The following is a 25,807-nucleotide window of genomic DNA, read 5'->3' as shown; positions in this document are numbered from 1 at the left end:
TTAAACACTACGAAGGCCTATAGTGTCACGAATGAGTTATGTCATACCCACAGATGGCCACAGGATGGCGCAAGAGAGCTATTATACACCCATACTGTTTTTTTGCCTTAATAACCCTAAACCGACACATAACCTATTTTAGCCCTAACCCCTAACAATAGGTATAACCTATTTTAGCCTTAACCCTAACCCTAATTCTTGGGTAGGGTAGCCTAGAACACTTTTAGAAACTATTTTAGTAATAATATTATGTTAGTAAATACCATTATAGTACTAAATAGCATTTAGAGAAGAAAAAAATCAAAAGCTATGTAAGCATTTTGCTGTTTTTTTGTTATTATTAGTTATTTCGTCATATTTATTATTGCAAGGCAGAACACTTGCTAAACAAGCCACATGTGGTTTGAATTGGATGTGACCTAGGGTGCGTTAGTAAATTCACTCTGGAGTGCCAGAGAGCGCTCAGAGTTTGCTCTGGGCGTTCAATCAATCAAATGTATTTATAAAGCCCTTCGTACATCAGCTGATGACACAAAGTTCTGTACAGAAACCCAGCCAAAAACCCCAAGCAGCAAGCAATGCAGGTGTAGAAGCACGGTGGCTAGGAAACACTCCCTAGAAAGGCCAGAACCTAGGAAGAAACCTAGAGAGGAACCAGGCTATGAGGGGTGGCCAGTCCTCTTCTGGCTGTGCCGGGTGGAGATTATAACAGAACATGGCCAAGATGTTCAAATGTTCATAGATGACCAGCAGGGTCAAATAATAATAATCACAGTGGTTGTAGAGGGTGCAACAGGTCAGCACTTCAGGAGTAAATGTCAGTTGGCTTTTTATAGCCTCTCCTGCTGTCTCTAGAGAGTTGAAAACAGCAGGTTTGGGACAGGTAGCACATCCGGTGAACAAGTCAGGTTCAGAGCGCACACTGGATGCTCTGGCAGAGGAGTAGGGTTGACCAGAGCGTTCTGACCTCACAACGGCAGTCAAGCACCCAAGCTAACTGGCTAACATTGGCTAGTTTGCTAGCTACTTGTCACGTTCTGACCTTAGTTCCTTTGTTTTTGTCTTTATTTTAGTATGGTCAGGGCGTGAGTTGGGGTGGGCAGTCTGTTTGTTTTTCTATGTTTTTGTGTTCGGCCTAGTATGGTTCTCAATCAGAGGCAGCTGTCAATTGTTGTCCCTGATTGAGAATCATACTTGGGTAGCCTGGGTTTCACTTTTGGTTTTTGGGTGTTTGTTGCCGTGTGAGTGTTTGGGCCACACGGTACTGTTTCGGTTTTCGTTCGTTCGTTCACTTTAGTGTTTAGTATTTCAGTGTTCAGTTTGTTTCATTAAATACTACGTCATGAACACTTACCACGCTGCACCTTGGTCCTCCTCTCTATCTCCAGACAACATCCCTTACACTACTTTCAGACACAAATGAGAGAACACCTCACTCTGACCATTTTACTCCCCCTAGCAGAGCTGGTTAGCCTGTTGTATGTTATCCAGAGCATTGGTGACCAACTGTGCTGCTGGCAACAATTTAATTTTTTTTTTTTGTTGACGTTTACTGACACCAGCCATATTCAATTAGTAAGAAAAATACACTTTATATATCAGCTGCCTCACCAATGTTTTAATGTGAATTAATGAATTAATAGGCCTGTTGCTTTTGGGAGAGCAAACAAATAGTGAGTATGTATTGAACCCCGGCAAAAGCATCACTAATCAGATGCACTAAACCTCAACCCTAGTAGACATGCATTATTTAAAAAAAACTCAACATATCAAATTGGGAGTAAACAGCCTCAGAATAGAAAAGACAAGAGCACTTCTTCCAGCCCGCCAATAAGTTACATCATCCACCTCAGAGGCCTTCTTTGATAACCTGACAGTGAAGCAGGAGTTTATGACTGGAGTTGACACAGACAATAAGTTACATCATGCAACCTTTACCGCGTGAGAAGGCAGACTGCTCGCTGCTGCTGACTACACAAGCTTTTAGCGGACTTGTTGAGATGGCTACTTTTGCGAGAAGGCAGAGAGTGTTGATGCTGGTTGATGAATTTGACAATGAATGTACTAGGAAATTATGTTTTTGTTTGTCGACCAGAGGTGACTGAATTAATATTCAGACTTATGGATAATCGTTATAGTAAGGAAGTATAATTTCAAAACATTAGCATAAAAACAGGTAATAAACATGAATCATTATATTACTTCACAGTAATATGTTAAATGCCTTTTCAGTCCTTCCTCTTGCATTAGCAGTGTGAAAAGGGACAGAAATCTCAAGCAGGAGTTTTCCTTTGAGGGGGAGTGGTGTATCCAGGGAGAAAACTAATCTTCTGAAATGCCATTCGTGGTCATATGCTGCCATATATTGGAATTGTTTAGCAACTGCAGTAGTACTGAATAAAGTGTATATCCTTACTAAAGTATTAATTACTCAGAATTGCACAATTGAAAATTGTCTAGTTAATTGTATCACTTACAACAATAAAATAACAATTTATAGCATAACTTTATATTTATTGAGATGGGTGATATTATCTGCCAAAGTAACACCCCCTTAACATAATAACATGGACACTGAAAAGTAGCTTTTAAAAAATATAAATAAATCTGGTAGCTCTCAAAATAGCCTTTACTTTGCTGAGCAGTTTGTTTTCAGGAGTGTGCTGCCTGCCTGTCATCAGGAGTCTGTCTGCTTGCCATGTCATCAGGAGTGTGCTGCCTGCCTGTCATCAGGAGTCTGTCTGCTTGCCATGTCATCAGGAGTGTGCTGCCTGCCTGTCATCAGGAGTCTGTCTGCTTGCCATGTCATCAGGAGTGTGCTGCCTGCCTGTCATCAGGAGTCTGTCTGCTTGCCATGTCATCAGGAGTGTGCTGCCTGCCTGTCATCAGGAGTCTGTCTGCTTGCCATGTCATCAGGAGTGTGCTGCCTGCCTGTCATCAGGAGTCTGTCTGCTTGCCATGTCATCAGGAGTGTGCTGCCTGCCTGTCATCAGGAGTCTGTCTGCTTGCCATGTCATCAGAGGTAGATATTTGAATAGTGAAAAGTTAATATGTTATTGCCACGCTTTCATAAAGAGGCCTAGTTTACATATTAGTAATTTAGCAGACACTCTTATCCAGATCGACAAGAGTGAATGCCTTGCTTTAAGGGCACATCACATTTTTCACCTAGTCGGTTCGGGGATTCGAACCAGCCACTTTTCAGTTATTGCCCAACGCTCTTAACCGCTAGATTACAAACCACAAAAAGTTAAACACAAAAAAGCAACTGGTAGTTTATAAATGGTAAACTGGTTACATAAAGGACTGCTGTTAGAACTGTCAGACTGCCATTGTTTTGGGGACATGTCTGTCTATTTCAACAAATATCTCAAAATGTATGTATTTTAATGGTTTGAAGTTGTACACCATTTTAATCAGGACAACCTATTATTTCTAATGATGTAAATTTGGGCACTGTTACCAATTGCTGGTAGTTAAAATGTAAAAACATAGTAATAGTCATGGAACTCTGAGTTCGTCCCATTGTTTCCTATAGGGGAAATATAGGTATGTCTGTTTATTACACAAAATATCTCTCAATGTGTATATTTGGATTTTTTTCAAGTCAGACACCATTTTAATCAGGATAATCTCCTCTTTCTAATCATGTAAAGCTGGGCAGCGTACTCTGTTGTCATCAAACGATAGCCCCAAAATACTCTTTGCCCTTGGAACGCTGAGCTCCCCCATTTTGTTTTCCTATGGAAAGGCATGCTGGTATATTTTTGCCAAATATTTTGCAATGTGTATATATATTTTTAATACTCTGCTGTCATCGATCGCAAGACCAGAAATAGTCATTTTTTTCTTACTTCCTCATTATGCAGACATAACCACACTTGGCACCATCGAAGTGCAAATGTTTACTTTCTACATAAGTTATTTTTCAGTTTCGTCCTAAGAACAGATTGTATTGGTACAATAAAAAAAAGTATACATTTTTTGCTGCCATTTAGGGAAAATTGAATTCTAAGGATAATTCCAGTCAGAAGAAGATCAGAAAAGGTTTGTTTCAAGTCATTTTCTATGACCCCGCGCTAGTGTTCTAGCTCAACCAACGTTCTTTGGCTGTTTTTCAGCCTTCGGTGAATTTTGACTAGTTCTATTGTCCAGCTTACTGACTCACATGTTGACCAGACCGCACCACTTGCACCATTGCGTGCATGTTGATTTTCTCCACCCACACCAGACTGCGATCAGGACACGCAGGTTGAAATATAAAAGCAAACTCCGAACTAATTATATTAATTTGGGGACAGGTTGAAAATGGTTGGAAATTTAGCTAGCTAGCTTGCTGGTGTTTGCTAATTTGTCCTGGGATATAAAAATTGGGTTGTTATTTTACCGGAAATGCACAAGGTCCTCTAACCCGACAATTAATCCACAGATAAAACGGTAAACCAAGTTTGTTTCTAGTAATCTCTCCTCCTTCAGGCTTCTTCTTCTTCTTTGGACTTTTATTTGACAGTTGGCAACCAACTTTAAGGTGCACCACCGACTGGACTGGAGTGTGGACCTCAGTTCATCTTTCAATCACGCACATGGGTATATGTTCCTTAAAACCAATGAGGAGATGTGAGAGGCAGAACTTGCAGCGTGTCAAGCATCACAAATACAACCAAGTTCTATTTTAGCGCCTGGCTACGCAGACAGTCGTTGACGCGCGCGATCAGTGTGGGTACAATGATTGAAGAACATGTATGTGTACATTTATTTTGCAACGCTCGCACCCACGACGGGAGCGGTGTGGTCAGCATGTCAGACCAAACCGTACTCTCCAGCTCCCGATCATTTTGTCTGTCATAGTTGAAGTGTACCTATGTTGAAAATTACAGGCCTCTCATCTTTTTAAGTGGGAGAACTTGCACAATTGGTGGCTGACTAAATACTTTTTTGCCCCACTGTATATACTGTATTCTATTCTACTAAATCTTAGTCTATGCCACTCTGACATTGCTCGTCCATATATTTATATATTCTTGATTCCATTCCTTTATTTAGATTTGTGTGTATTGGGTATATGTTGTGAAATTGGGAGATATTACTGCACTGTCGGCGCTAGAAACACAATCATTTCGCTACACCTGCAATAATTTCTGCTAAACACGTGTATGTGACCAATAAACTAAGGACCCTGGGACTAAACACCTCCCTCTGCAACTGGATCCTGGACTTCCTGACGGGCCGCCCCCAGGTGGTAAGGGTAGGTAACAAACACATCTGCCACGCTGATCATCAACACGGGGCCCCTCAGTGGTGCGTTCTCAGTCCCCTCCTGTACTCCCTGTTCACTCATGACTGCACGGCCAGGCATAACGCCAACACCATCAATAAGTTTGCCGATTGGTAGGCCTGATCAACGACGAGACAGCATATAAGGTCAGAGACCTGCCCGTGTGGTGCCAGGACAACAACCTCTCCCTCAACGTTTTAAAGACAATGGAGATGATTGTGGACTACAGGAAAAGGAGGACCGAGCACGCCCCCATTCTCATCGACAGGGCTGTAGTGGAGCAGGTTGAGAGCTTCAAGTTCCTTGGTGTCCACATCACCAACAAACTAACATGGTCCAAGCACACCAAGACAGTTGTGAAGAGGGCACGACAAAACCTATTCCCCGTCAGGAGACTGAAAAGATTTGGCATGGGTCCCCAGATCCTCCAAAGGTTCTGCAGCTGCACCATCGAGAGCATCCTGATGGGTTGCATCACTGCCTGGTATGGCAACTGCTCGGCCTCCGACTGCAAGGCACTACAGAGGGTAGTCCGTACGGCCAGTACATCACTGGGGCCAAGCTTCCTGCCATCCAGGACCTCTATACCAGGCTGTTTCAGAGGAAGGCCCAAAAAATTGTCAAAGACTCCAGCCACCCTAGTCATAGGCTGTTCTCTCTACTACCGCATGGCAAGCAGTACCGAAGCACCAAGTCTAGGTCCTAGAGGCTTCTAAACAGCTTCTACCCCCAAGCCATGAGACTCCTGAACAGGTAATCAAATGGCTTCCCAGACTATTTGCATTGCCCCCCCCCTCCCCCTTTTACACCACTGCTACACTCTGTTGTTGTCATCTATGCATAGTCACTTTAATAACTCTACCTACATGTACATATTACCTCAACTAACCGGTGCCCCCGCACATTGACCCTGTACCGGTAGCGCCCTGTATATATATATCTCGCTATTGTTATATTACTGCTGCTCTTTAATGACGTTTTATTTGATTTGATTATATTTGATTATGGCACAGGGGTGCGGAGAGAAGTGTTGCTTTGAGATAACTAGCTTGTATTATCAGATCAGACAAAAAAGGGCCAGTTTCCTCAGACACAGATTAGGCCTAGAAAACATGTTTAATGGAGATTCTGCTTTCAGAATAATGTTTAGTCCAGGACTAGAATGCATCTGTGTGGGAAATCGGCCTAACGTATTTTATTTTGTATTCTTACTTAAAATGCTTGTATTCTTTTTCTTTTTTTATGGGTTGAGGACAACTACTGTAGAATGATGAAACCCATCAAAATCAATGAAGGATGCTCCTTGGTTATGGAGCCAATGTCATAACATGTCATGAGTGTTCTAGAAAAAAAATCAGACGAAGCTGTAATCAAATTGAAACTACATTTCATAAACATTTTGCTAGGGTTGAGAGTCAGTCTGGTTTAACCCCCCCCCCCCAGACCTTTACAATTATATGAATTTCTCCCTCCAACGTGACTGATTACCATTAGATCATAATCCAACAGTAGATTAACATGAGACCAACATTTCCAAACAGGTGCCAATGATCTGTTCTCACCGTGCCACACCTCAGGAAGAGGGTGGGGTTTCCTAAACTCTGACCTGTGGCTCCCATTTTGTTTTTTGCCCTAGCACTACACAGCTGATTCAAATAACTCATCATCAAGCTTTGATTATTTGAATCAGCTGTGTACTGCTAGGGAAAAAACAAAACTGCACCCAGGTGGAGCCCCAGGACTGAGTTTGGGAAACCTTGATAATGATCAAGCCAAAATTACATTAGTGACTTTGTATCACAACATTTCAATACAATACCTACCATTAGAATGATGGGAAACATAGTACAGACCAATAGAAGAAATCTTCTTCCTCTGTGAAGTTGTTGGTAAATTCTGGGGATAAAACGTATTTGTCTACTTATTTGATTTAATCAAAACTAGGAAATAGAAATGACAATAGCCCCATAAAGAGAACTCACTCAACAGAATGATTTTTCAGATGAGACTCTGGGGGATGAACATATTGTGTGAAAGGAAATGTGTTCTTGAAGTTGATGATGTTGAGGGAAATGCATTCTTATGACTGTGATGATTGCTTATAGAGGAGAAAGGACTGGCAGGATTATTTATGTGATTTTGTACAGCAATGCTGACATTTCCATTACCTCAGCTCAAGCATTTCCAGACTAACCCTAACAACATGTCAAATTAGTATTTCGCTAAATGTTCATTAAAGGCTTTCTCTTGATAGAAGGATTTAGCAACAGCTGATGATGGATTGTGACAGATATGTATAGAAAATGACTATATGAAAAAGAAATGTCAAATTATAATTTAATTTACATTGCTTTGTTTAAAGGTTCTCAGTGAACAGATCATTCCGAGACACATTCATACATTTCATATTTTAAACTCTGCTCCCCCTAGTGGTTATAATTTGAAAAAGAGTAGGCTTATATTTTGAGTGTAATCATTTTGATTTCTTGTAAAATTATTCTACAAATAGCCTTCAATTCTATTGTGAACATGCCATGTTGACCAATAACTAAACCCATTTGCATAATGTTATTTGGGCTGTTATAGTACGGTATTTTTTGTTGTTCTTTTGGAATTGATTGAAACTATGATAAAAATGTCTATCGATTATAATGTTATAACATCCGAATGTCATCAAATTGTTTTCGGGGCTTTTATGTATACAAATAAATACGCTCTTCTATTTTTACCCATGACCTGCCACTGGCATTAAACAAAGCCTGTGTGTACATGTACGCTGATGATTTAACCATATACGTATCAGCAACCACAGCTAATGAAGTCGCTGAAACCCTGAAGAATTGCTGTCTGTTTTGGAATGGGTGGCGAGTAATAAACTGGTCCTAAACATCTCTAAAACTAAGAGCATTGTATTTGGTACAAATCATTCCCTAAGTTCTAGGCCTCAGCTGAATCCCCAAGTCAGCTGAAAAGTTGTCACGTTCTGACCTTAGTTCCTTTGTTTTTGTCTTTGTTTTAGTATGAGTTGGGGTGGGCAGTCTGTTTGTTTTTGTCTTTGTTTTAGTATGAGTTGGGGTGGGCAGTCTGTTTGTTTTTCTATGTTGGTTTTGAGTTCGGCCTTGTATGGTTCTCAATCAGAGGCAGCTGTCAATTGTTGTCCCTGATTGAGAATCATACTTAGGTAGCCTGGGTTTCACTTTAGAGTTGTGGGTGTTTGTCTTCCGTGTCAGTGTTTGTCGACCACACGGGACTGTTTCGTTCATTTCACGTTTATTGTTTTGTATTTCGTAGTGTTCAGTTTATGTTTTAAAATAAACATTATGGACACTTACCACGCTGCGTTTTGGTCCTCCGATCCTTCTCGCTTCTCCTCCTCAGAAGAGGAGGACGAGATCCCTTACAAAAGTAGCTTACATACCTGGCACATTAGTTGACTTAGGTCTGAGGCCTTGACTCAGCACCCTAACTAAGATGTACTGTATTTGCTTAAAATAATAAAACATTTATTCTGTTACCAGAGATAAGAAGAAGACATTTTGAATGTATTATAAGGGGTGTGGAATTTTGTCTCTCCAATCATCAGAGCTAATCTCTTCTTGGCCTCTATCCAACACCACACCCTCTAGAGGTTCAGAGTGCACATGCTCACACACAGAACCAGGAAGTGAGTGCGGCAAAATGGCAGAAGCTATGGACTCCATCAGTTGTTCGATTTGTCTGGATACACAGAAGGATCCAGTGACAATTCCCTGTGGGCACAGCTACTGCATGGGCTGTATGAAAGGTTACTGGGATCAGGATAATCAGAAGGGTGTCTACAGCTGCCCACTGTGCAAGGAAAGCTTTTTTCCTCGACCAGTTCTGAGGAAAAACACTCTGCTGGCTGAATTAGTGGAAAAACTGAAGGAAAGACTTGAAGTTGCTTCTCCAGTTCACTATTATGCTGGATCTGGAGATGTGGAGTGTGACTTCTGCACTGGGAGAAAACTCAAAGCCGTCATGTCCTGTCTGGGGTGTCTGGCCTCTTACTGTGAGACTCACCTCCAGCCTCACCATGAATCTCCTGCTTTCAAGAAGCACAAGCTGATCAAAGCCTCCACACAACTACAAGAGAAGATCTGCTCTCGTCATGACAAACTGTTAGAGGTTTACTGCCGCACCCATCAGCAGTTTATCTGTTATCAGTGTTTATTAGATGAACATAAAGGCCACGATACAGTCTCAGTTGCAGCAGAAAGGACTGAGAAACAAAGGCAGTTGGAGAACAAAAGGCAGAAATCCCAGCAGAGAATCCAGAAGAGAGAGAAGGAGATGCAGGAGGTGAGACAGTCTATGAAGTCACTCAAGTTCTCTGTTCAGGCAGCGATAGAGGACACTGAGAGAATATTTACTGAGCTGATGCGCTCCATTGAACGAAGTTGCTCTAAGGTGAAGGAGTTGATCAGAGCCCAGGAGAAGATGGAAGTGATTCTGGCTGAAGAACTCCTGGAGCAATTGAAGCAGGAGGTCGCTGAGTTGAGGAGGAGAGACGCTGAGTTGGAGCAGCTCTCAAACACAGAGGATCATATCCATTTCCTCCAGAGTTTCCAGTCTCTCTCTGACCCTCCTGGATCTGAGATCATCACCGTCAACCAAAGCATCTCCTTTGAGGGTGTAAAGACATTACTCTCTGGGCTGAAAAAGCAACTAGAAGATGTATTTAAGAAGGAAATGACCAAGGTACCTGGACTGGATCACCTTACATTGGATCCCAACACAGTACATAACCGTCTGTGTCTATCTGAGGGGAACAGAAAGGTGACATGGAGTTCTAGGTTCCAGTCCTATCCTGACCATCCAGACAGATTTACCTCACACCCACAGGTCCTATGTAGCAAGGGTCTGTCTGGAGCCTGCTACTGGGAGGTTGAGTGGAGAGGGTTTGGGGTTTATATAGCTGTCTCATATAAAGGCATCAGCAGGAAATGCAGAGAGGAGTGTTTGTTTGGACAGAATGATCAATCCTGGTGTTTAATCTGCTCTCACTCGGGCTGTTCTTTCTACCACAATGATAAAAAGACTGCCATACGTGTCCCCTACTCCTCCAGAGTAGGAGTGTACCTAGACCACAAGGCAGGGACTCTGTCCTTTTACAACGTCTCTGATACAATGATCCTCCTCCACAGAGTCCAGACCAAATTCACTCAGCCCCTCTATCCTGGGCTTGGATTTCAGCATGGGATCCATTTTGGTTTTGGACCATCTGTTAAGATACTTTCATTGACACAGAAAGGAACTTTGATATGACTATATGTAGACATGATTACAGTAATTGCATACAGATGTAGGATCTTAATTTGAGCCCAGTTTGCTACACAAGGAAGAAAAAAAACTCCAGCAACAGGAAATGATAATTTTTATGGAGATTAAATAATGGAGATTTTTGTTCGGGGTTGATCAATTTTTCGTAAGGGAAAATCAAGTCTGAAATTTCAAAGTGGAAATTTCAAACTTCAGAAGCCTTTTTAAACTGCAAGTTAAATTCCCTCCATTGCAGGAAAGTTATCCTGCAACAGAGGGATCAAATTAAGATCCTACATGATCTGAAAAAATATATACTTTACAACTAGAAAGGTTAAATGTCCTAAAGAAAATGTGTGTGCTTGCTTCAGCCGTCAACAAATATTTGTTATGGAAGTAGGAGGTGTGTTAGATGTAGAATTGAAGATGAACAGAAACTGAAGCAGTTTAATAATAGCCTAGTATGAATAGGTCTGATTTCTTTTCTTTAATATAAGTAAAATCTATGTAGGCTATGTTAGTAAAAGTATTTTTCATTTTAGTGAAAGAAGATGTTGTTGTTGTAGATGGTAGACAATAGCATACAGCATATATAGTCCAAGGAGTAGATAAATATAAGATTTTTAGCTCGAATGTGGCCATTACGAACCAATTAATTTGCATAGGGGTGTGGCCTGACAAATGTATTCTTGTAAATCAGACAGATTTGACATGTACCTATATAGCTATCAATTGGAAAGAGTGACTTTCTTCATTGTTTTCAATCCATTAGCCAAATAAAACGTGTTTATTACTATTCACAGTTTGATTTTGTCAAGTTAATTGAAATCTCATTTGATTGTCCTATCTGTTCATCTTTTGAGTGTCGCTTTGCCTTCACACTCTTGAGTTTCCATTTTGGGTTGCAAGTCTATTTCTGACATGAGGTGAGGTGAAAGGTTAAACTGAGGTCACACCAATTCCAACCCTGAAGGGAGGATCTGATTGGCATAGAGTAGATGAACGTACGTCTGGCAGGTTTTAAAAGTAGTCAAGTCAGCTTTTTTTTCCATAGAGCCAGCAGCAGCATGCAATCAAATGAATGGCCCCAGTTTGCTTTTTAGTGAAGTTGCTGAACCCAACCACTGTGGATTGTGGAACAGTTTGAAATTTAAATTAAGCTCACATGATGGCGCGGTGTGGATGCTTGACTTGGTGGAGTGTTCGATTCCGCCAACATGTTGTTGAACAGGCAATATTTTTTTGTTAAAGTGCACAATGGCATAACTGAGCACCACACTCAGTAATATTTTCAAAGTGAACCAGGTCCTGTCAACAAAGCTGTGGTGTGGACTGTGCCTGTGGGTATACTGTACCCTGAAAAGGAAGTAAGATGAATAGTATCTATGAAGCATAGCATATTATTCTTATATACACTACACATGAGGGAGGCTATAATCTTAATTTTGGTGGTCAGTAAGGGTTAAATGCTTCGCTCACTGTTGAACTCGGTTGCCCCAGATTTCAGTGGTCAACAACAACTCAGCCACCACTCTCCACCCCCAACAATAATTCCACAGGTAATCCAGAAAGGTTGCCAGTGGCCCACTCTATTCAGACCAGCATTCCACATGCTTTAGCAATCTGTCCCCTGGCCTCACACACTGCTAGAGCTGTTTTTGTTTTTTACTACAGTGGCTGAAAACACGTCCAGAGACTTCGGCCTGTATGCAGCCCTCTCTGCCCAGGCCGACTGACCATTATACGTGCCACCACAAAGAGATGTATTGCAGTTTACATACAGTTTTAAAAAAGTAACTGAGCCACCGCGTAAGCACTCTCTCATATGTTATACTTTAACATGTGCATGCTCTCTCCTAGCTTCAAAGCAATCAAGAGAGTTTTTACAGTGTTTCTTTTTTTTACAGAGTCCAGCACAATGTAAAAACAGTGTAAAAACTCTTAGGTGTATCGAAGCTAAAAACTCTTAGGTGTATCGAAGCTAAAAACTCTTAGGTGTATCGAAGCTAAAAACTCGTAGGTGTATCGAAGCTAAAACTCTTAGGTGTAGGAATGAATGATACTGTCTTTTTTTAGTATTCTATCAGAAAAATGACATGCTTGATTTTCAGAAAAACATAATTGGTTGAGCTCAGGCACTATAAACACATTTTTGGTGCATTTTCCAATTTGTTAGGTGCATGAACCTAACATGGTGGACATTTTGAGCATAAATTAGCCATAGCTATGTGAGTGAGCAAGACTGACCTCGTAAAACAGTGAACACTGGAACAGGATTTAAACTTCTCTATCAAACATATTTTAACATCTAGATTATTATTATTTTTTTGCCTAACAGGATGGACATTTATGAGTGGGACATACAGACTAACAACATGACAAATAGATACAACTGAGAGTTCATTTGTATTGAGCTTTGCACCCTAGCTTTCCCACCAAAGACATTATGACACTTCCTGAATGTGCTGTCATTGCCACAAGGGGTTGTTTTCTTAAATGGAGAATTACAACAAGCCAACAGGGTGGAAAGGGATATCAAGGACACACAGAAAATCTGAAATAAAAATAATAAACACAATAATGATGAGGGAAAAAAACGTTATTTATGAAAGATACGTTCTGTTATAATCTCCACCCGGCACAGCCAGAAGAGGACTGGCCACCCCACATAGCCTGGTTCCTCTCTAGGTTTCTTCCTAGGTTTTGGCCTTTCTAGGGAGTTTTTCCTAGCCACCGTGCTTCTACACCTGCATTGCTTGCTGTTTGGGGTTTTAGGCAGGCTTTCTGTACAGCACTTTGAGATATCAGCTGCTGTACGAAGGGCTATATAAATACATTTGATTTGATTTGATAAATTACACCTGGGGACATGGCAAAAACGCCTACATCCAGTGACAAAAAAGTGTTTAAAATGCATAAAATTCCTTTTTGGTGTGCATATTTTGACGTTTTTAAGGTAAAGGACACCTGACATTATATGTAAAGCCTGTTGGAATCCACATTTTACACTTAATAAGAACTGATATTTTCCGGAGACAGAAAAGCCACCGCATAATATAAATGAACCTGTCCTCAAAATGTAGGGATCTCATCCAATTGAACAAGTGTCCTCATTTTTCATTCATATTTTTTTCCCCATCAATTTTACTGTAGCGAGCTCGTGAGATTGCGTCTCAGCCAACAATGATTGGCACCAAAATAAACGAGTAAGAAGTTGCCATTTTAAGTGACGTCGTACAAAATGGGCGTAAGTAGTGACGGAGCTGGTGTAGATTGACAGCTACGTTGACAGCTACATTACAGTGGCGTTGCAAGAACCGACTGAGAACGTTCTGGAGGTGAGTCGAAGCAAGTTTGAAGAGCAATGGTGACTAAGCTAGATGACCTTTAAAAAATATATATATATTTTTTTATGTTAATTATTCAGCAAATATTCAAGGGTAACAGAGCAGATCAACTTGTATAAAAAAAAAATTGGCCAACTATAACTAGGTTAGTTAACGTTTCTGTGGCTTCCATATGTTATAGTCATTGGCTAATCTTAACTAGTTATTACTATAAGCTGACACCTGTCATTTTGTACTGATTTGAGTGTCCCTTTTTGGTTTATTCCAGATACCCCATTTTTGGGCGTCTCGAGTTTTCTCTGCGGGCTCTAGTACCCCACACCGTAAGGTCGGACTGCTCTTTCGGCACTGTTGCAGTGCCGCTTGGTCTCCACAACCCTAACGTTACTGCTCATCCACACAACACTTTATTGCGTCTCTGGGCGACCAGCGGTGTGTTTATGTCTTTGTTTTGCGAAAACGGTGAGTACCCGGACGACAGGAGCGACGGATGGGAAAGGTATTTTTAAACTCAATTATACTTTAATTACTGTGTGGCATTTCGTGCTGCATTTATTTACAGCATGTTCTTACGGTGAATGCGCCTCCTAGGTGGACCAAGATGGCGTCTTCCTCCCCTCGCGTACTGTTCCTCTGAATGACGCACTCTGCAGCACATTGCTCAACCGAGGCCTGGTTTGCTTCTCAAACCCCATTATTGCCTATTACATGTGCCATGATTTAATAGTGATAAAATTGCCAATATAGCTAACATTATCTTTTCGTACCAATGGTGGAATTGACGTGTTAGGTTTATATTGAAACCCACTGTAGTGCACGTATGTTATATGATTCATATGCCATATGTTTGAGTAATAGATGTGTGCATTTTCCTATGGTTAGTGTTGGCAAGCTACAATGGCATAGCTAACCATATGATACTACTGTTTGTAGGCCAGTTATGCCTCTCCAAATTAATTTGTACATTGTGGTTGTTTTTTTGGAAGAAGATTCGAAAAATAAGATATATTCGTACTTTTCACGTAAAAACAAAAAAAAGTAATGGCTACTTCAGTACTATCCAAAATGATGAGATATAACCTACGGCGGGCGATATGGCCTGGAGATCTACTCTTCTTTTTTTTCTTTTCACTCTTCAGGGCTATTCACAATGTATTTATTTCTCTAAATAAGCGTTATACTATTAAACTTAATTACAAACAGTTAGCAATAATGTAATGAATTCAGGGCTTGTGAAATTATACCAAGGATAAATATAAGCCTTCCACAGGACTCATTAATTTAATAATTTTGTCCAAAGTGTAAACTGATGGCAAAAAACAGATCTGGCATTCAAGTCTTTCTATTAAAATGCCTATTTTTGTTAATTTAACCAGAACTAATGAATAACTTCTTGTATTGTGCGTTATGAGCATGGGTCTCAAAACACTCTCACCACAAGCCTACATGCTAGCGAGTAGCCAGCTAATCTTTTATATTTCAAGTTGGATCTATTTGCAAGCTGACAAGGAAGAACTGTGGAATTGTTGTAAACGCACCCTCCTGTCTCCAACTGTTTGAACAGCCTCTTCACTTTGTTCAGATGTTGAAATCAAGTGGCCTACCTTTCTCAGAAGAAGGTGCCGCCAGTTCCTTGTTTTTTTTTATGCTTATTGGACATCTTTTATAAATCACTGACTAGACAGCTAGCACAATGGTCTTGGGTTAAAATGCTGCTAGTAGTATGTGGTACCGCAATGCCAGGTGTGACAAACTGAGCATTTTCCAGAATCAATGTTCAATTTTGTAGCGTCTGCTCTGTGTGCTAATTGACGAGTTGAGACACAATAAGAGTATTGTCAGAAGGAAGGTTAACTTCTCTTTTACAGTAAAATGTGTCCATTTTGACAAATCTTTATATTTTTGTCTGTTGGACCAAAACCTCATGCAAATAGGGAGGTAGAAGTGATATATTTTTATTGTGAGTTTGTGTGTGGAAGAAGATGAGGCGCAAGAGGTTTCACTCGCTGAAGTCTGTCCTAAATAAGCCCCAATGTGTTTCTATTGTCGCTTGTCTTTGGGACAATGACTCCAATTGTTAGGGCGGAGACATAAGCATCTCGTCATTATATACAGATCTCTGGTGTAAATGGGAAGGCGCAGAGGAGACGAGACCAAAAAGACATGGAAACAAGCGGACCTAAATGCTCATATATATAAAAAATATTATTGCAATAGTCATTTGGAATATCGCGCAAAAACATACAGTTGAGGGTACGCCTTTTGGCAGGTGTTTACCACAGATAAGTGACCATGGGGCAAGGGTGGGAAGCCAATAGGGAAACATGACTTGTACCGGTCTCACAAGATAGCAGGGTACATTCATACTTTATATTAACATTCATTCTTTGCTGTGATGTCTCCCCCCTTCTCAGAGCTGTTGCGCAGCTGTTGGAACCTGTGTGGGGTGAACTTAACCTACAAGCGCGGAGCTTGCAGCCTCATTGGCAAGACCTTTTTCATGTCCGAGCCCGAACCTTCTTCCAGTCGTTTATGTCATCCCATCTTCGCCAGACAGAGGATACCAAAAATTTGCAGTCCAAGATCTTTCTATCATACTGATACAGCCTGCGGCCAGCCATCATGTCCGTCAACGTCAACCGCAGCGTGTTGGATCAGTTCTACCGATACAAGATGCCCCGTATAATCGCCAAGGTGAGTATGGAGTCATAGTTGACTGGAGTCACTGTCATCCCTAATGGTTTGGAGGTCAGGATCTGATTCCAGACCTGTGGTTAGGGGAAATGTCTACCTTGGAACAGTTTAGTTGTTCCCATGAGGGTTTGGTCAGTGACCAGAGCACAACTAGTCCAGTGTCCTAGGGATGTCCAAATAGTCAAGGCTTCATTCCCATGTTTCCCCGCAATGAAATAAAGGAAATCAATATGATAGAAACCTAACCAATCCATTTCAGTGCTCGAGGCAAGAGAACAAGGCCACACATAGCTTAACATCAGGTTAACTTGTTCTTAAGTCACAGAAGGAGATTTCCTCTGAAAGACAGCATTTCAGGCTGCATCACATTCGGCCATGATTGGGAGTCCCATAGGGCGACGCTTAATTGGCCCAGCGTTGTCTGGGTTTGGCCAGTTTAGGCCGTCATTGTTAATAAGAATTTGTTCTTAACTGACTTGCTTAGTTAACATTTTGTAAATGTAACCTTTTTATTTATGTAAATGTCCCCTCACACGTGAGGAGCATCTTGATTGAAAGGGATTTTACGCTGTCAGAATGTGATCCAGTTGGAAGGGGCGGCAGGTAGCCTAGTGGTTAGAGCGTTGGATCTAGTAACTGAAAAGTTGCGAGATCAAATCCCTGAGCTGATAATGTAAAATTCTGTCGTTCTGCCCCTGAACAAGGCAGTAAACCTACTGTTCTTAGGCCGCCATTGAAAATAAGAATTTGTTCTTAACTGACTTGCCTAGTTAAATAAAGGTCAAATAAAAAAATGTCTTAAACAAATGTTGTTTCTCGTGTCTCATCCTCCAGGTGGAAGGCAAGGGGAATGGTATAAAGACTGTTATAGTCAACATGACTGACGTTGCCAAGTCTCTGAATAGGCCTCCCACCTGTAAGTATACCCCCCCACCACCTCCGTTCCAAGGGACACCTTCAGTAGCCAAATGTTGTCCAACTTTGCATGTAGAAATGCCATGTTTGTTTATAACAGGCCATTTTCTATCTGAATGTTCCACAACATTGTCCTGCTGAACACACCCCAGCCTTTTGGGCAATGGTCTGACCGACTAGATTGACATCTATTTCACAAGGTTGTGAATAGTTTGGAATAGTTTTTAGTACTTGTAAATGCCTCTCTCTGTTCCCTACATTGTGCCCAGTCATCTAACGATAGGTTAAAAGGGGACATCGCACTCCATTTAAAGTTTATTGGATGTTTTTTGGATATAGTCTTGACATCAAGATGAGTCCAGGTCCCACAATATGGTGTGTGGTAGATCGGGCTATAGGCCTATGCATCAACACAAAATGAATGGAAAAGATGAGCACAGCAAATCTGGAAGTTAAATGCTGCTTATCTTTTCCATTCATTTTGGATTGTGGGATGTGGCCAATCTACACAACTGATGTTGTGGGATGTGGACTCATTTTAACATGGCAATATGTTGGAACCCCTTTCATCTGTAGGAAAGAGTGAGGCTATGAACGTCAGCACAAAATACATTAAGGCAAGCTCTCCAACCTATGAGGAAGGTAAAGCTTTAATCTGATCATATTTGGACAAAGTAAACTGACATTTTAGTTATTGTTCTCCTTATCCAGATCCCACCAAGTTCTTTGGTTGTGAGTTGGGTGCCCAGACCCAGTTTGACGCCAAGAACGACCGCTTCATCGTCAATGGGTCGCACGAAGCGAACAAGCTGCAGGACATGCTGGACGGATTCATCCGCAAGTTTGTGCTGTGTCCCGAATGTGACAATCCCGAAACTGACCTGGTAAATAGTCCGGAAAGCTTTTCCTCGCATTTGTCAGATCCTGGAAAAGACCTCATTGAAACTGACCCACCCTCTGCCTTCGAATGAAGGAAGGGGGGGGGGGGCACGCACTTCACTATCACTCCATTTTAGCTTTTGGCGGTACTCTTTTCCTAGATCCAACCAGAACTGACCGGGCCCCCTTCCTTTTAGATACCAAATCCACTGTTTTGCAGGTGCAGTGTGACATGCTGGAGCTTCCTTTTTGGTATTTGCTTTTTTTCTTCGTCATCCAAACAGCCCTTTCTGCTGGACTTGGTAACCTCTGTGTTGTGTTGTCCCAACAGGGAGGGAGGGGGAACTCGATGGTCCCACCACACCCCTCTGTGTTGTGTTGTGTTATCCCAACAGGGAGGGAGGGGGGAACTCGATGGTCCCACCACACCCCTCTGTGTTGTGTTGTCCCAACAGGGAGGGAGGGGGGAACTCGATGGTCCCACCACACCCCTCTGTTGCGTTTTTGCTGACAGGATGGGTTTCTATTGTAATTAGGTCAGCACTGTCACCGGTCTGCGCAGCCATGGGGGATCTGTTCTGCAGAGGGGCATGTCTAAGCAGGGCCTGCATCACGAGTCGCTGCACGGATGCTTTCCCGAGAGAACTCCAGTGCTGTTACAGATGACCGGAAGGAATGTGCACAGTGACTCATTCCACAGCTTTCAGAGGTTAACTGTGGCTGGCTGACACTGTTTAGTTGGCAGGGGTTCTTATGTCAGAGCTGACTAGAAATCCAATGTATTGATACCGAATTGTCAGGTTCTAAACCTGCTCTTTGATAGATGCATATCTCCTATAATATGTTTTAAGTTGTCCTCAGAGGATTAGCACAGAATTAGACAAGCTATTCTGGTCAATGGATGACCCTAATTTGATAGAAAATCAGTGTTTCCCCAAAGTGGCGGTGTGTTTTTCCGTCCCCTACTCCCCTGCACTGCAGCGATCCAGGCACTTCCTGGAGGTGTCGCATGATCTCTCCGTGGGGCTCAGGATGCTGCAGTCAGTCTGGGGCCTGCTGACACCTTACGTGGCTGTGGAGGTGGCAAGGTGCTTGTTCATCAGGGCCTGAAACATTCCCAATGGCAATGTATAGAATAGGTCAGATGAACTTTGATTCATCTCGAAAACCGAGAACTAAAATCTTGCATCAGATGCTCGATTAGGTTCAGATGTTGAGAATGTTACTAGCGAAGTCTCCATCCGCCTAAACCAATCATGAACTGACACAGGATCCGTGCACATCTTTCCTGGCCACACTGGGCTTATTCATACGCCTGTCACAGACTGGTCGCGTCCCTTTGGAATGGAGTGAATGCAGTCTATTCTAAGAACAGGAACGAACCGCTTGCATTATTCATTGGTTTTCTACAGTAGGCCTTGCCCTCAAGCACTATAGTAGAGGACAGTTTTTGCCGACCGAGACGTCATACTGTATTACACTGTCTAGAACAATGTCGTTAGCTGTCTGCTCAATTATCAAGTCCCCCCAAAAAATCTTGGTATATTTTGGGGTGGTTGCATAGACCTTTTTTTTGTTGTTGTCCCAGGCCATGCTTGATCTAGGTCTGTGCAGCTGGCCCATAGAGCAATGGTACTTGAGCACCATTCTTTTTCAGGGATGATGTTAACCAGAATATTGGGTCATAAAGGTGTTAACAGCAAGAACACAATTAGCTTCTCAAACTGGCCATCCTGCGTACGCTATGCACACATCTGCATATTTTTTTGCTGCCCAACTTAAAAAGATTGGCTTTTTTTTATTTATATTTTCGCTAATTGTTGCTTTGGCTCCCGCTTAGGATATGAGACTTGAGTACTAATAAGACCATACTGAAGATTGTATTCTTTCTCTGTCCTTCAGCACATCAACGCCAAGAAACAAACCATCGGGAACTCCTGCAAGGCCTGCGGCTACAGGGGTATGCTGGACACGCGACACAAGCTCTGCACGTTCATCCTCAGGAACCCACCAGGTGAGCCAGACGTGTTCCAATGCTGTCTGACGGAAGCTACGACTCTTTGGGGAAAATATTCATTCTTTTTTAGCGCTTTCAGGAGCACTGCTTTGTCAGACATGCATACTCTCCCAGCATTGCCATTCTGGAAATTCCATTAATTTAATTTGTTTTCTGAAAATCTGGAAATTTCCAAATGTACTGTACAGGGTTGTTCAGGCTGAGGCTTGTTCAATGTGGTCTTGGTTTAAAAACAATGCCAGACATGCTATGGCCTTCATTTTTTTTTTAAAGCACTTGTGAACACAGCTATTGTTTTGCTACTAGGCACAGGATTAGTTTGTCTGATGGGTCACAAGAAACTTAAGGCACCTAGATGAGTCATGTTGGGTGGAATTTTGCTGCTGAAATCTTACAATGTACCTTTTTATTTTTATTTTTACATGAGTCATTGTCATGAGTCAAAGATGAGCAGCAGTGAGCATTGCAGTATCCTCAGAGGGCAGTGTCTGCTGTGGCACCTGTTTTCACAGCACTTCTTGGCACTGTCTCAAGTCATCCAAGGCTGTATGTTTGTTGAATTTATTACACTAAAGAACCATTCTCCAGTCGGGTAAATGTCAGAAACACAAGGCATCGAGAAATTATAAGTTGTCTGTCCTGACTTACCACCTCTCTCTCTGCAAATAGAGGACACTGGGTCTGTCAAGAAGAAGGAGAAGAAGAGCAAGAAGAAGGACAAGGAGAACGGCTCCAGTGATGGAGAAGCCTCCAACCACAACGACATAGACGCCCCTGATGCTGTGGTGAGTACCAGCACTTCATCGCCTCAGTGGCCAGCCAGACCTCAAGTATCGGCAGAAACCTGAGGGGTGCTTGATCTACCTTGACTTGGAGAAGTTTCAGTATCATCCTTCACACTTCTGATAGAACTGGATAGGTGAAAGCAGAATCTAGGCAGAGCTGTTTTCTAGGGTCTAGGCAGAGCTGTTTTCTAGGGTCTAGGCAGAGCTGTTTTCTAGGGTCTAGGCAGAGCTGTTTTCTAGGGTCTAGGCAGAGCTGTTTTCTAGGGTCTAGGCAGAGCTGTTTTCTAGGGTCTAGGCAGAGCTGTTTTCTAGGGTCTAGGCAGAGCTGTTTTCCAGGGTCTAGGCAGAGCTGGTTTCCAGGGTCTAGGCAGAGCTGTTTTCTAGGGTCTAGGCAGAGCTGGTTTCCAGGGTCTAGGCAGAGCTGGTTTCCAGGGTCTAGGCAGAGCTGGTTTCCAGGGTCTAGGCAGAGCTGGTTTCCAGGGTCTAGGCAGAGCTGGTTTCCAGGGTCTAGGCAGAGCTGGTTTCCAGGGTCTAGGCAGAGCGGTTTTTCTAGGGTCTAGGTAGAGCTTTTTCTTTCTTGTCTAGTTGTCTTCGATCCATGAAGGGTATTGAATGGACAGCTTTCTGGAATTAAATGCAACCCGTCTCCATTCTCTCCTTGTTTCTCTGTAGCGTACAGCCTCATGGGAACAGTTTCCACTGTGTAGCGCTGACTGTCTTATTTTCAAAAGCACTGTATACATGAAATGTGATGGATTTGCTGTAGGACGGTGACGATGATGACCAGGACTGGGGGGAAGAGACGACAGAGGAGGCCCAGCAGCGCCGGATGGAGGAGATCAGCGCGCATGCTAAGAACCTGACCCTCAGCGAGGACCTGGAGAAACCCCTGGAAGAGAGGGTCAACCTCTTCTACAACTTTGTCAAGGTCAGACTCAGGAGGACCCTGTCCAGAAACAACCCCATTTCTGTTTTACCTGGGGCCCTGTCAACTCAACACGCTCTGCCTTGCTTATTGCTCGCTTGCATATTTGAAGATCCCGGGCCTTGCATGGAAACAACCCCCCACTGCTGTAGTTCAGATTTGCCTCTGCTCGTGTCGTACCAATTCTATTTACTGTGGTCACAGTAGTGACCTTATGAGTGTTACGGAGGTGACGGGGTGCCTCGCTCATCCAAGTCTTGTGTTCCGCCTATAAACTCGAGACTATTCTCATCCCAGAGACTGTTTGCTACATCCAGGTATTATGGTTGTTTTGTCTGTGAAATAAACATGCACTAAGCAGAGTGCAAATGCACCATTGTTACTGCCTTTGGGACAGGTCTCTGTTGATTTAAAAATACATTTGACTCTTATCAGTTGTATAAGAATGAATTTAAAAAATGAAGTGGTCCTCGTAACTGTTTGATGTCTCTGGGTGGCTCTCACCTCTTGTCACTCCCTCCACAGCAAAAGAAGGAGGATGGTGCCGTCGACTCCTCGGATAAAGAGATCCTGGCGGAGGCGGAGCGTCTGGACGTGAAGGACACGGCTCCGCTGATCCTGACAGAGCTGCTGATGGACGAGAACATCCGTGACCAGATCAAGAAGTACAAACGACACTTCCTCAGAGTGAGTCCCACTTCGCTTTACTGTGTCCGTTCTGGCTCCTTCGTCTCTTAGCTCTGTGCCGTAACTCAAACTGGTCAGTTCTGTCACACTAATTGTTTGGCATAACCTCAACAAAAATGATTGTGGCAGTAGATTTTTGCTCAATCTCTTCTCTGGTGTCCAGTTTACCCACAACAACAAGAAGGCCCAGAAGTACCTCCTGGGCGGCTTTGAGTGTCTGGTGAAACTGCACCAGGCCCAGCTTCTGCCCCGCGTGCCCATCGTCCTCAAAGACCTGTACGACGCCGACCTGCTCGAGGAGGATGTCATCCTGGCCTGGGCTGAAAAGGTAACTACTATAGGATGACCATCAGGGTTAACTGAGATAATAGAATGGAACATTTTGTTATTCATCTAGGTCGGTGTCATTTGAGAGAATGTATTTTGTTAGACGCGTCTCATCCAAGATATTTGACATATTAAACAGAGATTTTTAAAGCCGGTAATCTACACTAGAGACTTACAAGTCATCTCACATGCTACCTCTTAACACATCAACCCTGTGTGTCTCAGGTGTCCAAGAAGTATGTGTCCAAAGAGCTGGCCAAAGAGATCCACGCCAAGGCTGCGCCCTTCGTCAAGTGGCTTAAGGAGGCGGAAGAGGAGAGCGAGGGCAGCGGCGCGGATGAGGAGGAAGATGATAACGTGGAGGTAATGACTTATTGCTACAGCTGATTTACCTGAAGACTGTCATTCCTGTCATACACAAAGACGTAGGTTTGGTGTTACGGCATTGAAATGCAAATGATCCCTGTCTATGGATCTATTCAGATGGGTGTAGAGCTGACATGATGCCCAACTCTGCATGGCAGAGCGCCTGTCTTTTCTACTCAATACGTTTATATCAAACCATTCTGTTTATTGTGCATCCTGGTGAGAAATGAGTGTCTCGATTTCACCCAATTAACATTTTCCTCAACCCCCCCCACTTCGCTTTCCCAGGTGGTCTACTCGTCCTCTGCCCGCGAGCTGAAAGTGGAGACTGTGACACCAGAGAAGCCCGCTGAGGAAGAGGACGACCTTGACATCGACGCCATCTAGAAACAAAACAAGACTCCACCGACCAGTTTTTGGAACATCAATTTTGCATGCTCCCCCCCCACTTACCTTCCAGCTTTACCAGATGAATCTATTTACTTTGCGCCTGTTTTATCAAGATCGCTAGATGGAGTGATGTTTCTATATGGGTGGAGAGTATTTTGTGGTTTATACTACAGCACTAAATGCACTGCATTTGTTTTCTGTGTATTTTGCCTCTCCAATCAATTAAAGAATGTTTGCTGCATATAGATTGTCGTTTCTGAAGTTAAACAGTTTCCGTTTTTTTCCCCCCATGGTTCCAAGGGGAGATCCGGTATTGGCGTACTGAATTTAGGACCAAAGCTGACCATGAATTTGGCTGGTGCCATTTCCTCTTCAAAGCCTGTAGTTATCACACCAATTATGATGAGTATGGGCATAGTGGCGTAAAATGGCTGCTACTGTAGTTTACAGTTCAGGTTATGATCTTGAGCTGTGAAGTCCTTAACCCGTCTTGGATATTCTTAGGCAATGTGAGAATGACAATGGAACATAAATGACCAAATAACAGTAGGACATTTTACAACTTTAACTGCATGTGAAAATACTTGGTGTCCATTTGGCACTAGGCTCCAAGGGGAGGTTTCATGGACACAGATTAATCCTAGACTAAATTGCACTTTTATTTTTTACTGAAATGGAATTTCTCAGACATGGTTTAAAATGTTCTTGGATTTGCCCTAGTCTACATTTTTAAAGTGAAGATGATAATCTAGAAGTGACGTTTTTAAATCAAACCTGGCCAAAGACTGGTTTAACTAGATTAATGGATGTTGACCGTGACAATGGACAAATTTAATAACCTGGACTATTTCAATGATGACCAAAGAGAACCACCAAGACCAGACACTAGCAACCCACAGATTATTTTTTTATTAAATCAATTTCTGTGACTATGAAGAAAATGGAGCTGACAATTGTTTTTCTCGAGCCAAGGTTTTCATCTGACTCTTAGCGGATGGCCCTTCCCTACATGTACTGATCACCTTGAAGTTTTTGTCATCTGGAAACTTGGTGAAACAGGAAATTTGTGTTTGAGCCGACTGCATAATAAATAGTCTGCAATGCTGTATGTGTACTGAGAGTTAACCTGAACAAAAAAAGTTCAAGGATTTTACTGAGTTAGTCCATATAAGGACATCAGTCAATTGACTGGTAATACAGATCTGGGTCTGTTGGTCACAGATACCTTAAGGTAGGGGTGTGACTGGTTTTCTGATCTTCTGGTGCGTCTACGGTTTGGCGCATGCAGCGCAACACCACCTTCACAGAGTAGATCAGGCTCTGTAATGTCCCACACGACGAGGTTGCTGGGTATTGGCAGGAACTGGAACATGCTGTCGTACAAGTCAATCCTGAGCGTCCCAAACATCCTCAACTGGTGATATGTGGTGAGTATGCAGGCCATGGAAAGAAACGGACGTTTTCAGCTTCCAGGATTTGTGAACAGAGCGTTGTGACATGGGGCAGTGCATTTTCATACAGAAACATGTCTGCAGACACAGCGACCGGAAAATATTCTGACCCCTTGACATTTTCCACATGTTATGTTAAATCCTTATTCTAAAATTGATGAAATTTAACAATTTTCTCTGCAATCTACACACAATACCCCATAATGACAAAATGAAGAGGTTTTTGGAAATGTTTTTTAAATTTAAAAACAAACACCTTATTTACATAAATATTCACACCCTTTGCTATGATACTTGAAATTGAGCTCAGGGTGCATCCTGTTTCCATTGATCATCCTTGAGATGTTCCTACAACTTGATTGGAGTCCACCTGTGGTAAATTCAATTGCTTGGACATGATTTGGAAAGGCACACACCTGTCTATATAAGGTCTCACAGTTGACAGTGCATGTCAGAGAAAAAAACAAGC

General features: G+C 42.4%; 2 protein-coding genes across 4 annotated transcripts; both read left to right on the top strand.

Moving 5' to 3' along the window:
- The first annotated feature begins 8,939 nt into the window (after positions 1–8,939).
- Positions 8,940–11,355, top strand: LOC118371461 (tripartite motif-containing protein 16-like). The gene has a single exon (XM_035756897.2). The coding sequence runs from the start codon at positions 8,954–8,956 to the stop codon at positions 10,559–10,561; it is 1,608 nt and encodes a 535-aa protein (XP_035612790.1). The 5' UTR covers positions 8,940–8,953; the 3' UTR covers positions 10,562–11,355.
- Positions 11,356–13,809: 2,454 nt separating this feature from the next.
- LOC118371462 (eukaryotic translation initiation factor 5-like) lies at positions 13,810–24,128 on the top strand. Of its 3 annotated transcripts, none has more exons than XM_035756900.1 (12): positions 13,810–13,893; positions 14,171–14,364; positions 16,317–16,596; positions 17,431–17,512; positions 18,223–18,395; positions 20,293–20,404; positions 21,077–21,192; positions 21,959–22,120; positions 22,643–22,804; positions 22,968–23,132; positions 23,357–23,494; positions 23,786–24,128. In XM_035756900.1, exons 3-12 carry the CDS (start codon positions 16,525–16,527, stop codon positions 23,882–23,884), a joined length of 1,281 nt encoding a protein of 426 aa, XP_035612793.1. In that variant the 5' UTR covers positions 13,810–13,893; positions 14,171–14,364; positions 16,317–16,524; the 3' UTR covers positions 23,885–24,128. The 3 variants fall into 3 exon arrangements, with proteins under 3 accessions (XP_035612793.1, XP_035612791.1, XP_035612792.1); XM_035756898.1 differs by having other exon boundaries at positions 14,171–14,401; XM_035756899.1 differs by having other exon boundaries at positions 13,847–13,922; positions 14,171–14,401.
- Positions 24,129–25,807: the final 1,679 nt, after the last annotated feature.

Source organism: Oncorhynchus keta, chromosome 19, assembly GCF_023373465.1.
Source record: "Oncorhynchus keta strain PuntledgeMale-10-30-2019 chromosome 19, Oket_V2, whole genome shotgun sequence".
Taxonomy (NCBI): Eukaryota; Metazoa; Chordata; class Actinopteri; order Salmoniformes; family Salmonidae; genus Oncorhynchus; species Oncorhynchus keta.
The sequence above is the reverse complement of the archived record's forward strand: the minus strand, read 5'-3'. Positions and strand labels throughout refer to the sequence as shown.

What these genes read in the sequence shown, in the direction of transcription:
- LOC118371461 (XM_035756897.2), top strand. Translation starts at nt 8,954, where the DNA reads ATGGCAGAAGCTATGGACTCCATCAGTTGTTCGATTTGTCTGGATACA.
- LOC118371462 (XM_035756900.1), top strand. Translation starts at nt 16,525, where the DNA reads ATGTCCGTCAACGTCAACCGCAGCGTGTTGGATCAGTTCTACCGATAC. An exon ending in ACAAACGACACTTCCTCAGA is followed by an intron (nt 22,805 to 22,967) that starts GTGAGTCCCACT and finishes TCTGGTGTCCAG; the next exon opens with TTTACCCACAACAACAAGAA. An exon ending in AGGAAGATGATAACGTGGAG is followed by an intron (nt 23,495 to 23,785) that starts GTAATGACTTAT and finishes TCGCTTTCCCAG; the next exon opens with GTGGTCTACTCGTCCTCTGC.